The sequence below is a fragment of the Mytilus galloprovincialis genome, chromosome 2 (genome assembly GCF_965363235.1).
Source record: "Mytilus galloprovincialis chromosome 2, xbMytGall1.hap1.1, whole genome shotgun sequence".
Taxonomy (NCBI): Eukaryota; Metazoa; Mollusca; class Bivalvia; order Mytilida; family Mytilidae; genus Mytilus; species Mytilus galloprovincialis.
Window position 1 is genome coordinate 98895864 of NC_134839.1, and position 14598 is coordinate 98910461.

At 32.9% G+C, this 14598-nt stretch overlaps 1 protein-coding gene across 1 annotated transcript; it reads left to right on the top strand.

Moving 5' to 3' along the window:
• Positions 1 to 347: 347 nt before the first annotated feature.
• LOC143062471 (beta-1,4-galactosyltransferase 5-like) lies at positions 348 to 10881 on the top strand. The gene is made up of 6 exons (XM_076234158.1): positions 348 to 591; positions 2709 to 2935; positions 4556 to 4752; positions 6428 to 6550; positions 7853 to 7948; positions 10714 to 10881. The coding sequence occupies exons 1-6, from the start codon at positions 372 to 374 to the stop codon at positions 10847 to 10849; spliced, it is 999 nt and encodes a 332-aa protein (XP_076090273.1). The 5' UTR covers positions 348 to 371; the 3' UTR covers positions 10850 to 10881.
• The last annotated feature ends 3717 nt before the right edge of the window (positions 10882 to 14598 follow it).

Below are 14598 nucleotides of genomic sequence, written 5' to 3' on the forward strand. Positions count from 1 at the left end.
CTGGTACCTTTCCCATTAATAAGACCTGTTTGGATTGGTTGAGGCTGACCGTTTCCGTATCAATATGTTAACATTAAAAGTGATCAATTCGACAAACAATCAAGATAATGTTAATGTCAAATAAGTTCATTCCTTCAACGTACGTATTTTGCCTAACTCCAGAAAAGAACTTTTGCATGATTGTGAAGAATTCACTGACGAGAAAATTATGATACAGCTTATTTTAAAAAGTGATGTAGTCGAGTTCGTTTTTTTAGTTCAGATACCAAAAAATTAATCGTCACCACCTAACTGATTTCTTTCATTTTAGTTACAGAATCATGGGTTCCAGGTTCAAGCAAGCCTTTTGTTTACTAATCAGCGGATTTTCTATGTCAGTTGTAACAGTTTATATAATGAACGTTTATTTCTATAAAAATGTTTTGAAATTTAATCGATTTGATAAAACGTTTCAAGTTCTTGGGAATAATGCAATTCAATCAGCATATCAGAATCCTGAACATGAAGATATAGAGTTAAAAGAACTATTGAAAGACCAAATAACGATATCAGAAAAAGCTAATTCTTGTAAATGGCCTCCCGTTGGATTGTGTAAGTCATTATGTGGTAAAACAAATTACAAAATGTTTAAAGCTTGCATAAATTCAATTATTGTTTGCTTTCAATGATCAGTCTGATCTATTCTATAGATTCCAAAATCAACTGTTGTGTTAAAATATAAAGTTCTAAGCACATTAGCAATAGACAAACACGTTTAATACTTAGTAATATAACCCAAATAGACAAAAAGTTATCAAAGGTACTAGGATTATGATATAATATGCCAGACGCGCGTTGTGATATACGGTCTTAAAAATTTAACTGGAAATTATTGTTTTCATTATTGTATAGTGATGTTTTCTGGGTATCACCAGCCCAGTAGTCAGCACTTTTGTGCTGACATAAATTATCATTGATATTGATAAGGTCATATATATTATATTCATATTTGAGGGTCGGTTGAAAACAAAACTTTACGACAAAAGAGATGATTTCAGCTTTCCAATTGTGAACTTTCCATTTCTAAGTAGCAACATTCCAGCAGCACCTGCATACGGGGTATATATCTCCCAATTGATACGATATTCCCGTGCTTGTATTTCCTATCATGATTTTCTTGATAGAGGGTAGCTGCTCACAAGGAAGTTATTAAACCAAGAGTTCCAAATGGTGAAGTTGAAATCATCCCTTCGTAAATTTTACGGACGCCATCATGAGTTGGTTGACCGTTATGGAATAACCGTTTCACAAATGATATCGGATATGTTCCTTACGTCGAAACTACAATCCCCTTCCCTTTCATGAATGTGACCTACCGAATTAGACTATTTACCGGATTTGTTATCACATAAGCAACACGACGGGTGCCGCATGTGGAGCAGGATCTGCTTGCCCTTCCGGAGCACCTGGGATCACCCCTAGTTTTTTGGTGGGGTTCGTGTTGTTTATTCTTTAGTTTTCTATGTTGTGTCGTGTGTGCTGTTGTTTGTTTGTCTTTTTCGTTTTTAGCCATGGCGTTGTCAGTTTGTTTTAGATTTATGAGTTTGACTGTCCCTTTGGTATCTTTCGTCCCTCTTTTATAAATTAACTGTTTACAAAACTTTTGAATTTTTGAAATACTAAGGCCTTTTTTACCTAAGGAATAGATTACCGTAGCTGTATTTGGCAAATGTTTTTGGAATTTTGGTCCTCAACGCCCTTCAACTTCGTACTTTATTTGACCTTTTTATTTTTATTTTTGACTCGAGCGTCACTGATGAGTCTTTTATAGACGAGGTACGCGTCTGGCGTAGATACAAAATTTAATCCTGGTATTTATGATGAGTTTATTTACAACCACTGGATCGGTGTCACTGCTGGGTGGAGTTTTAAGTCCCCGATGGTATTACCTGCTCAGTTGTCGTTAGTACTTCTGTGTTGACATGAATTATCATTGATATGGTCATATTTACAAGTTAACTGTTTACAAAAATTTTAATTTTTGAAATAATAAGGCTTTTTTACCTCAGGAATAGATTACCTCAGCTGTATTTGGCAAAATGTTTAGGAATTTGGTCCTCAATGCTCTTCAACTTCGTACGTTATTTGGCCATTTTTTTTTTTGGACTCGAGCGTCACTGATGAGTCTTTTGTAGATGAGGCGCGCGTCTGGCTTAGATACAAAATTTTATCCTGGTATTTATGACGAGTTTATTTATTCATTACCAAACAATTGTAATAAGTACTAGCAATTAGGGTTTAATCACATTTTTCAGGAATGAATGAGATAACGCAATCTGAAATTCGTAAGTGCTAATTTTTTCGTAAATGTTGCAGTATGTGATGTATATGTAGGCAGTACCACGATTTAGATTGAGTTTAATATGCTGTTTTACTGTCAAGATTACGGATTAAAGTTCCATATTTTTTGTGTATATGAGCACAACAGATTATTGGATATTTAAAAAAGAAAAAGTTTTCCAGTTAACAGCCAAAAGAACCGAAGGCCGCAATACTACACAACCCGGTGGCTATAACATTTGCTGGGTGGTTGATTCTGTAATCTCTTATCTGCATCTATTTTCATTTATAAATGTTGAACCATATTTCTTAAGTATCCTGTTTAATTAAATGTGATTAATGTATCTGGGTATTTGATGGTATAAATTGATGTTAATTTTATATTTCAGACGGAAGAGAGGTTTTGAATAAAACTGTTATTCCATATGATGATCTAACTCGTATTTATTCCTTTATGAACAAAGGTCATCATATACCAAGTTGTCGACCGTATCAAAAAGTAGCAATAATTGTACCATACAGAAAGAGAGAACAACAGCTTAAAATTTTCTTTAATAATGTTCTGCCCCGAATATATCGGCAAAAACAAGAATTTGGAATATATCTTGTAGAACAGGTAAACGTTTGTTTATATATCTGTTTGTTTTTTAAATGATTGAGACAATAACATAACGTTGAAAGCTGTACCCCTATTTTTGATATTTCTACGTATTGTGTCTTGGGTTTTTTGCTCACACATCGTTGTCAAAAGAATGGAATGAATCGCGACTGTCGTACTAGTGAGATGTTTAGCTAGCGTTAAAACTAGTTTTAATCCATCATTTTCTACATAAGAAAATGCCTGTACCAAGTCAGGAATTTAACAGTTGTTTTCCATTCGTTCGATGTGTTTGACCTTTTTGTTTACCATTTGATTAAAAACTGAATTTTCCTCGGAGTTTTTGTGATTTTACATTTTTTTGTATTGTTGATTTTAAAAGGGTATCCGGTTCTAGATATGAACTAGATTACAGACAATAGTAGTTTACCGATGTTCAAGTCGCATGAATCAAATCAGAAACTAAAAATGAAAAAATAAAGGGAGTCACATGAATTCCAAAAGGAACGAAACCGGTTATCTGTTACTATACATGCATTATCCGCCATGCGAATTCTCACTCAGTCAAATGGGAAAAGGACACAATAGGATAATTTTGTGATCAGACAAATATTTTCATTTCTACAGATTTGAGATTGCAAAATACATTTCACTTATGAATAAAGGATCATTCATCTCGTATCTGTCAAAGATTGTTTTGAGTTGCCGTAAACTTTTGAGTAGTTTTTCCTCTTCAAAAGCTCATTAAATAAGTTACAGGTATTATTATTGATATGGCCATTATTGAGAATAAACTCTTTAAAAATGATTTTATTTTAAATACTAGGGATTTACTACCACATGGATAGATAACCTTGGCTGTATTTAGCAAAATATTTAGTAACTTTGGGTTCTCAAAGCTTTTCAACATATTATTTTATTTGGTCTTTTCAACTGTTTTGATTCAAGCGTCTCTGATGAGTCTTTTGTAGACAAAACGCGTATCTGGCGTACTAAAAAATCAGCCTTGGTATCTATGATGAGTTAATTTACCTTTAAAACAATTGACGCTTGTTTTAATAGACTTCAATTCAATATCCGTAATGGTAATAAGTTATGATTAGTACAGAACATCTAGTAGAAGTATATTTGCTACAGGCTGATAAAACGCGGGAATGTTAAGGTATTTTGTATACATAAAATAACCAGTATACTGTACATTGTAATATGCTCAATAAAGTTGCTTTCTATTTATCGATTTTCTGAAAAAAAAACTATTACAAAAAAAAGTTTTAGAATCTTGGATTTCATCTCCCAAGAAGTCGATGTGATATTTATACTAAGGTTAAAAACACAACAATGTTTGCTGTCATTTCAAAATGTTGAAAAACTTTAAGTTTAGATATAAAAGTAAACTTCTGTAACCTTGTATCTGGTTTTGTATTAATGAACATCGATTGGTCTCTGAACAAGGCTTTTCACGAGCAGATGACTAAAGATGCATGCAGTCGTAGTAAACAATACAGACAAAACATGAGATATTTAGTTGTATTTGTTATTGCTGAACTAACAATCAGACTGAATTTAAGACGATAAAAGTGTTCTCACATCATTTGCATAACAAATTTTTGTTGACAATTTATTCCTGTATGTTTTTAGGCAGATGCTCATCCATTTAACAGAGGAATGTTATCAAACATTGGATATGAGCATGCAATGCAGGATGATATGTATTCGTATGATTGCATTGTAATCCATGACGTTGATATGCTACCGGAAGACGACAGAAATTTGTATTTCTGTAACGATACAATGGCTTACCATTTAGCTGGTAAAATGGAGAGGAAAAATTATAGGTAATTATATTAAAAGAAGTGAACGATTGGTTTGGATTCAGGTTAACAACTTGATACGGTTTTCGTGGGGTTCGTGTTGTACACTTTTTAGTTATCTATGTTTTGTTGTTATTTTGTACTGTTGATGAAATTAGTGCCAGATTTGTAAAATAAATTTTATGTTCATAATATAAAACGTTCATCCTATTTAAAGATACATGCTACTAATATAAATAGACTGTACATGGTTTTCTTTTTAAAATTGATCTTACAAATAGCACGCATGTTGATGATATTGAGTTTGGGCAGTTGGACTTTTTGTAAATTGTTAGTCGTTTTTGTTTTAATACAAGACCATACCCATGACATCGCCGGACCGTGACTGACTTGAGAACCTATGCCTTATCGTTAGACTGGATTTTTAAAAATCGTATTGTCATTTGATAAAGTCAAGCTAGCTATAAAGTCTATAGTTATTCCCTGTAATGGCGAATTGCAGGTGTGATTATTATCCGTGTTTATAACAAATTCTGAATACACTGTTTAGTTGTACGCCTGACAGATGCGGAACGTACAGATTAGGTGACAGGGATCACGTATTTTGTGACATATAATATGTAAAGTATCGGATTCGACATGGAACTTGTTAATTATTGGTAATATCAATTGTAGAAAACAAAAGGGCTTGGAATAGTGTAATTTTTAATCTACACTATTGTCCTATATAATATATGTATTAAGTGAATTTATAAGGGTAGTACGTTTAATGAGCATGCGCGAAAGCGTTGAAAACACGGATAAATATCAATTTCCGCATTTGGACATTTTTTTACAAATTGGCGTTTCGTATTGTTATAAAAAAAAATTTAGGAAGTACGAAACACTCCATTTATACGTCATATCACAGATGTGTCCGACTTTGTGTGGTTTCAGAGGTGTTGCGGCTCAATGAAATAAGTCTCTTCCTTTAAGGAGTTTAAATACTTCAAAAACTATTTGTTATTATGTTATAGTTCTATTATAAATTAGAAAATACTTAGAACGACAAACAACAAAAGTATTTTAATCGAGTAGTGGTATTAACCATTTGTGGATTCTTAGAAATTCTACAGAACTTCTGGACAATTTTAAATCTCGGTTTATTTCTGAAATTAATTCTAACATACTTTTGATTTATTCACCCTGTATGCCAAAATACCCTATGTGGTATTTAATATAAAATTGTTTTGTGTAAACATTGTACGCCAAAATTTCTTCCTATGTTACGTATTTTTTTTTTACGTCAGACACGCGAAGCAATGAATGTGTTTTTAATTTGATCGATGCTTTTGTACTTTTTTGTAAAATTGTTTGGTTTAAGATTGTAACACAGTGATGACTGCTGTACCCATATTTTGACTATTTTATTTATCATGTCTGTTTTGTTCATGCATCGTGGTAAATATTGATGAGACTGTCGTAAAAGAGGTTTAGCGCTATAAAACCAGGTTCAATCCACCATTTTCTACATTAGAAATGCCTGTGCCAAGTCAGGAATATGAAAGTTGTCGTCCATTCGTTTGATGTGTTTTGTCATTTGATTTTGCCATGTGATATGGGATTTTCCGTTTGAATTTTCCTCGGAGTTCAGTATTTTTGTGATTTTACTTTTTTCATAGAATATTGTTGTAAAATAACTCTTTCTTATATTATTAAGCATGATTTATCCCGGATTTTTTGGTGGTATCTCTTCGGTATCAACGAAACAGTATAAGAAGTGTAATGGTTTTTCAAATGCTTTCTTTGGATGGGGAGCAGAGGATGATGATTTTAAAAGAAGGTACATTTTTTTTTAACAAATTACGAGACAAATACGCGTTCTATGTGCTTTTTTCCCCTCAACAAATTGAGATGACTAGTTTTACTTTTTCAGAGATAGATAGTGATAAAGGTTTGCTTTGGTTGATTATTTCTTATTTATACATACTTACATTTTGACAAAAATTGTTATTTTTTTTATGGGCTTACATCATGAAGATACACATACTTATATTCACTTATCATGCTCTACAAAGATGCATTAACACATTCAATACACACTGTGGACGATAAGTATAAAAAATATAAGAAGATCCGAAATGATTGCCAATAGTGCGACAACCCTCCGCCAAAGACCAAATAACATAGAAGTTTACAGATCAATTTATACATATTACTACTGTCTGTTTTTAAGTTTGTGCAGGTTTTTTTTTTTATCTAGAACTTTGATATTGATATCGAAAGAGTTTACGTCTAAAGGCAATCTAGAACTTCGATGTTCGAGAACGCATTTTCTTTTAATCCAGATATATGTTGTACTATTTTTTAGTATACCAACTTTAAAGCAAGTTTATTGTTTACTGTTTGATATTAGATTAATAATTAAGATCCATTTTGTTACATCTGCTGATCCAATGATCATCAGAAGGATTTAAGAACACCCGTTGTTCGACCTGCTAGTCAAATGCGTTTAGTTAAAATATACTTTTTTCACTCGTTTGGTCTTTTTTGTTTGTGCTATATTTATATCCCTTTATATATATATATATATATTTAAAAAAATATTTCTATGTCAGATATCGTTAAAAAAAACCCACATGATTAACATTTTTTCTTGATACAAACAACCGTATTGATTGCTTATTCTATATTAAGTTCATATAAATTCCCCCTCATATTTTGCTTTTACCCGGATTTCTATATTCTGTTATTGCACGTATATTTATGCACATTTCACTCCTATACTGTTGCTTCAAAGCAATGCTAGTAAACCTTTCTTTGAATTTAACATCATCCAATTTTTGTAAAAGAGTAATCCGTCCATTTTTTTAAATTTAAAAAAAAAAAAAAAAACATCTTTCTCAGATATTGCTAAAAATTTAAAAAACACAAAAATAATCGTTTTTTATCAACAAACTGATATTGATTGCTTATTCCCATAAAAGTCCATATTTTCTCAAATATTTCGTCTAAGTCGGATCTTTTTATTCTGTTGAAGATATCACTTTTTCATGTTTTAAAACCTTTTACCTTTATATTTTTTATAAAGATCGTTGTACTTTAGTAAAGGAGTAATCTGCCATTTTTATGATTTTATATTCAGATTAAACAATGCTGGATTTCATATCAGCAGACCGTTAGAAAAGTTTTCTCACTGTGGTGATGTTGAGCATATAAAAGCAGAACCAGCAAAGCAAAGGTACATATATATATATATATTATAAAAAAAAAAATTGTGTAAGCAAATTTACAGATCTAACATTGTTGGGTTGATGTTAAGACGAGTTGTATATACAAAATGTACATAGCCATGTATCACCATCACTGCTGGTGATCCGATGGATAAATCTGTTGTAGAGTTGTCACTGGTTTAGACGTACTTATGAATACAATTATTTCTGTGACTGTATCTTCAATTAATTTGTAGGATCCTTTACTATAGAAAATTTAGCTGATCTGTAAAAATAACATCTTCATGCCTTATATATCATGTACTGTAGTACGACGCTAGATTAAAAGTGACGTGGAAAGGTAACACCCGTCCACCGAAAGCTTCATTTTTATGAAGCCCAGGTGGCCGTGTGGTCCAGCGCGCAGGTTACAGTGCAGGCGATTTGGTGTCACGATATCTTAGTAGCATGGGTTCGAGGGAAGAACAAAAAGTTTGCGAAAACAAATTAACAGATCTAACATTGTTGGGTTGATGTTTAGACGAGTTGTATATATATATACAACTCGTCTAAGCATCAACCCAACAATGTTAGATCTGTAAATTTGCTTTCGCAAATTTGGTTCTTCCCTCGCCGGGATTCGAACCCATGCTACTGTGATATCGTGACACCAAATCGCCTGCACTGCAGCCGTCCCGCTAGACCACACGACCACCTGGGCTCTCAAAAAAAGAGCTTTCGCTGGCCGTGTGTTACCTTTCCACGTCAGTTTTAATCTAGCGGCGTACTGCAGTACATGATATATAAGGCATGAAGATGGTATTGTTACAGATCAGCTAAATTATCTATAGTAAAGGATCCTACAAATTAATGTAAGATACAGTTTACAGATCTAACATTGTTGGGTTGATGCTTAGACGAGTTGTATATACATTATGTACACAGCCATGTATCACCATCATTGATGGCGATCCGATGGATACATCTGTTGTAGGGTTGTCACTGACTCAGACGTACTTATAAATATAATTATTTTCTGTGACTGTATCTTACATTAATTTGTAGGATCCTTTACTATAGATAATTTAGCTGATCTGTAACAATAACATCTTCATGCCTTATATATCATGTACTGCAGTACGCCGCTAGATTAAAACTGACGTGGAAAGGTAACACACGGCCAGCGAAAGCTCTTTTTTTTTGAGAGCCCAGGTGGTCGTGTGGTCTAGCGGGACGGCTGCAGTGCAGGCGATTTGGTGTCACGATATCACAGTAGCATGGGTTCGAATCCCGGCGAGGGAAGAACCAAAAATTTGCGAAAGCAAATTTACAGATCTAACATTGTTGGGTTGATGCTTAGACGAGTTGTATATACATTATGTACACAGCCATGTATCACCATCATTGATGGCGATCCGATGGATACATCTGTTGTAGGGTTGTCACTGACTCAGACGTACTTGTATATATATATATATATATATATATATATATATATATATATATATATATATATATATATATATATATATATATATATATATATATATATATATATATATATACTGGCTTTCCGTAGGCCCAAAAGCCTTAAAGACTTGCTGGTGAGAGCTGACTTATCCTCTCAAGCAGGCTCTTCATCTGGGGGCTCTTGCAAGGGTTGAGGAAATGAACGATGTCTGACTTGCAAACAAATACTGGAGACCCAGAATTTTAACAGTCACTCCACTGGTACAGAATACACCATATTTTGCAATGTTAATTGCAAGACTTCAAATGTTGTGTATCTCTTACAGTGTAAATATGGTAAACAGTATGTTGGCGAGTCAGAACAGCCGTTTCACAAACGAATGAACGACCATCGTAGCGTTTACCAATGCAAGCCAGACCTCCCTCTCAGTCGACATTTGAGATCCCCTGGCCACACTAAGGCAGATCTCAATCGACTGACCATTAAAATCATTGACCACAGCTCTGCTTGGTCTAAGGAGGATAGACTCGCTCGGGAAAGGTTTTGGATAAGGAAATTAACAACTTTGGCACCAAATGGGATAAATGAAAAGATGTAGTTCGACTCCGTGTAATGCTTCACATTTAGGTTATATTACTTATTATTACAGTTTCTGTTTCTATTTCTTAACCTTTCTCATCCATTAAATAAACTTGTTGAAGATACCAAATGAAGGATGAAATCGATAGAATGGAACTGTTAACTTTTTACTTATTTTATTATTTTATTTAATGAATATATATATACATATTTTGTGACAAAAATGAAAAAAAAAAATAGATAACACAAAAAAAAAAAAAAAAACACCACAAAAATCTCACCACATGGTCCAAACTTTTGACAGGAAAGTTAACTAATTAAAAATTAAACAAGATTATGAGCAATTAATCTGCCTCTCTCCCTATCCTGTAACATAACATAAAACAATGTTCAATGAATAAGTTAAGATCCAGTTAGATAAGAATATTCTGTTTTAATGAAATGTCACAACAAAGTAATGCCTTTCTGCCATGCTAAATTGAATATTATTTTGATATCGGAACAGTATTGGAGCTTATGTATATAAGTTCTGGTTCACATGTTCAATATTCAACATTACTAACTAAAAAAAAAATGAGTTATATATATATATATATATATATATATATATATATATATATAACAAAAACTGATAAAAAACCCAATTTTAACATAAATTAAGATTCTCGCTGATTTCTGGCTTATTGATTATATTATATTACATGCATATACATGACTGCATTCGTGTAACGTTTTTAACTGCAGGTTTAAAGTGTATCGAAAAGTTGGACGAACATGGAAGTATGAAGGATTGAATAGCTTGCAATATCAGCTAATACAAAAAGAAAGGAAGCAGTTGTATGTCTGGATTTATGTTAGGACTAAATATGTGATTGTATAAATGGACTATTACACATATCTTAATAAAATGATATTGATAAATGCGTAACAAGATATTTACTTTAAAAAGATTTACACATAATGACGTTGAGCAGTTATCATTGGTGGCTGGTGCTTAAAAACTAATAACGGACTTTTCTGCCATATGATGAGCAGGATCTGCTTACCCTTCAGAAGCACCTGAGATCATCCCCGGTTTTTTTTTTTTTGTTTTTTTTTGGTGAAGGTCGACTTTTTCTAAGATATGAATGTTTCTGATGTCGTCACGTGAGCAATATTATTAACATAACAATGAAAATATATTTTCAGATAGAGAGACAGACAACATGACGCATAATTTGCACTTGTTGTACTGCATAATACAAAATAACATTGACGTAAAAAGCCCTTTGTTCATAATCATAAAATGCAAAAAAATATACATTTGGCAAATAGAGCATTTGACACAAAACTTTGTAATTAATATGAAATTATATTACACAATTAATAAGATATTACATGAACTTAAAATTGAATAAATGACTAAGAATAACAAAGGTAGGGATATAATCTGCCATAAATCCACTCTTGAATTGAAAGCGACGACTCTGGCGAGGTGAGTACATTATATATATATAACTTGTTCAAATTGTTCAGCATGGCATTCAAATGCACAAAACATAACACTATGATTTGTGAAACGTTTTAACAATGAAATGAAATATTAAGTGTTCATATATATATATACCACCTGATACCCACCTCCGCTGCGTTGAAGACCCAAATGTGGCCTTCAGCTGCTGTCTGCTCTTTGGTCGGGTTGTTGTCTCGTTGGCATATCCCCATTCTCAATATTACCCAACATCATAATCGTGGTTGCAATGATTCTTTACTTTGAATTAGGATCATATAATCGTAATTACGTAGTAGTTCCTTTTGTAATTCGTTGTGTTTTACAGTCATCTTAGTACCACCATAGAAGCAACATACCAACTGTACCTGCATATGGGATATTAATTAACCAACTTACTCGGTATTCAAGAGCTTGCAGCTCATACTTGCACGTTGTATAACGTCACCAGTGTCTGAACAGAAAGTCGATGAACCAGGGGTATGTCAAAGAACGTCACGTCCTTTTTCTAAAAAAAAGTTCACCGGAAGGTACGAAGACCTTGTTGATAAATATTCAATATTAACTAAACAAATAATACACGATGGTCTTGAAGTATAGATTCTGCGTACTGACGTTGTTGATCATTTTGATAACGTGATATAGTATTCTTTTATATTTCTTTATCTATATTACTTTATTTTCTTAAATGTTTTTGTGACGTCCATTTGTCGTGACTCTGTACTTATACATGCTGTCATACATTGAACTAAAAATTATTGCATTTCTACCTGTATGACGCCAAACGCGTCTAAGTTAATGTTAATGTCTTTCAGGGTAAGGATTCGGTCCTAGTACTTATTATCTTTCAATCCTGTATTGGTTGATTATACATATATAAATAAAATCGTATAATAAGAAAGCAAAATGATGTTGTTAAATTTGATGTATGCCTTTTTGTGCTTTGTTACATTTGTTTGTTTTTATAGTGATTTTAAAAGATGATAACACAATGTTGACGGCTGTATCCCTATTTTGACATTTTTACCTAATGTGTCTGTTTGTTTTGTTCACGCATCGTTGCCAATATAATGGCATTTGTTGCCACTGCCATACAAGTGAAACCTTTAGCTAGCTATAAAACCAGGTTCATTCCACCATTTTCTACATTTGAAAATGCCTCTATCAAGTCAGGAATATGAATGACAGTTGTTATCCATTCGTTTGATGTGTTAAATGTTGTTCATTTTGCCATTTGATTAGGGACTTTCCTTTTTAATTTTCCTCCGAGTGCAGTATTTTTGTGACTTTACTTTTGAGAATCACAATTTTGGCGTCGGGTATAATGTTTTGTTTTAGATCAGTCCAGTTCTAGTTATTGCAAACTCCTCTAGAACAATACAACATAATTTCATGAAACTTTGTAGATAATAAGAACATACTATTCAGATGTACATATGATAGGAAGTTATGATTCATTTTTTATGACCCTTTGAACTTAATTACCTCCATATACTACTGTGTGCCAGTCCTGTTCTAGTCATCGCAACTCCTCTAAAATTTTGTAGATAATAAGGAAATCGGTGTTGATTTATATATCAATTCTGTTATTTTCTAGGAGTTACCCTCCTTTGACTCAGAATTATGTTATAAATAAAACTGCAACAGATTTTCATAGAAACTCCTCGGAAACCACCTACAACATTTCCTAAGACTTTGTAGATAACAGTTACATAAGATGTAGATGTGTTATCCTCAATAATTTATTATCAGTTTACTTTTAAAGGAGTTATGAGTCTTTGAACTAATGAATCTAATAAGATTTGTTTGTCCACTGTCAATTTTTGAGCGTTGGGTATGGTAGCGTGCTCGAAAAGGTTCTTTGATTATTAAAAAGTCTATCATTGTTTCTTTGTTTTAATTACTAAAGTTTCATAAAGTCAAAAAGTCGTTCAGCGCTACCCAATATGGACCATAGTCACCCAGGATCTTTTTACACTATTGACCGTACAGGGTATAATATAGGTCCGTATCAGGTGCAATTGGCAGTTTAATTGACATTTGTTTATTCGTTGTTAGTGGTTTTGAACTAGCTGTCAGTACTTTCGAGTACTCTCAGATTTGTACTTAGTGTTCTTTTTTTGTTATTGGGATATATAAGTACCTGGCCACGTCCACTTGTATTTGTAGTATTTGTATTTCTATCCATCTGATGAGTTGAGCCTTTTTCAACTTTTTTTTATAGTTCGTTCTCATGTTGTACTGTTACACCACTGTCCCTGGTTAGGGAAGGGTTTGGATCCCGCTAACATGTTTAACCCTGTCCCATTCTGTATGTATGAGCCTGTTCCAAGTCAGAAGCATGTAATTCAGTGGATGTCGATCGTTTATGTGTTATATATATGTATTTGTTCATTTTTTGTACATAAATGTTAGTTAGTTTTCTCGTTTGAATTGTTTAACATTGTCATTTCGGGGCCTTTTATAGCTGACTATGTGGTATTGGATTTGCTCATGGTTAATATGGACATATGGTGACCTATAGTTTTAATTGCTGTGTCATTTGGTCACCAGTGGAGAGTTGTATCATTTGGCAATCATACCACATCTTCTTTTTTTATATTTATAGTGTAAAACGGCACATTTTTTTATAACGTATTGTTGGACCAAAATAACAAAAAGGACATATTGTAGAAAAACAATCAATATTACATAGTACTGGGTATTATTTTCCATTTTTTACAATATGTCTGTACATCTATCCTTTTAATATCATAAAACAGTGAAAATATGTTTGATTGGGCTATTGCTTAAAGAGCTGGGGCCGGTAACAAGAAATTTTATTAAGAGAGGTCGTAAGTATTGAATTAAGGGGAAGATAAGATAATTATAAGATCATTCAAAGAGTGTAAATCAAAGCTCCCTCAGGTTGTTCGTAGATCGGTCTTATTTCCCCCCTTAAGTTGCATCGTAATAGTTTTCAAGTTACGAGTTCTTAATAATTTTCTGGCGTCTCCGTTTTTGGTTCCTCGCAAAGATATTAGAATCACCTTAAATGAATCATAAAAACGTTTTAATGAACGATAAAATGCGCATAACAATCAACTACCCATTTAACCTAAGGAAAACAATTCTGGCCTCAGACCACCATTATTCTTCCC

Bases quoted from the DNA above. Each gene is read 5' to 3' on its own strand.
- LOC143062471 (XM_076234158.1), top strand. From the start codon at position 372: ATGTCAGTTGTAACAGTTTATATAATGAACGTTTATTTCTATAAAAAT. The intron at 4,753-6,427 runs GTAATTATATTA...TATATTATTAAG, and splicing joins ATGGAGAGGAAAAATTATAG to CATGATTTATCCCGGATTTT. The intron at 7,949-10,713 runs GTACATATATAT...TTTTAACTGCAG, and splicing joins GCAGAACCAGCAAAGCAAAG to GTTTAAAGTGTATCGAAAAG.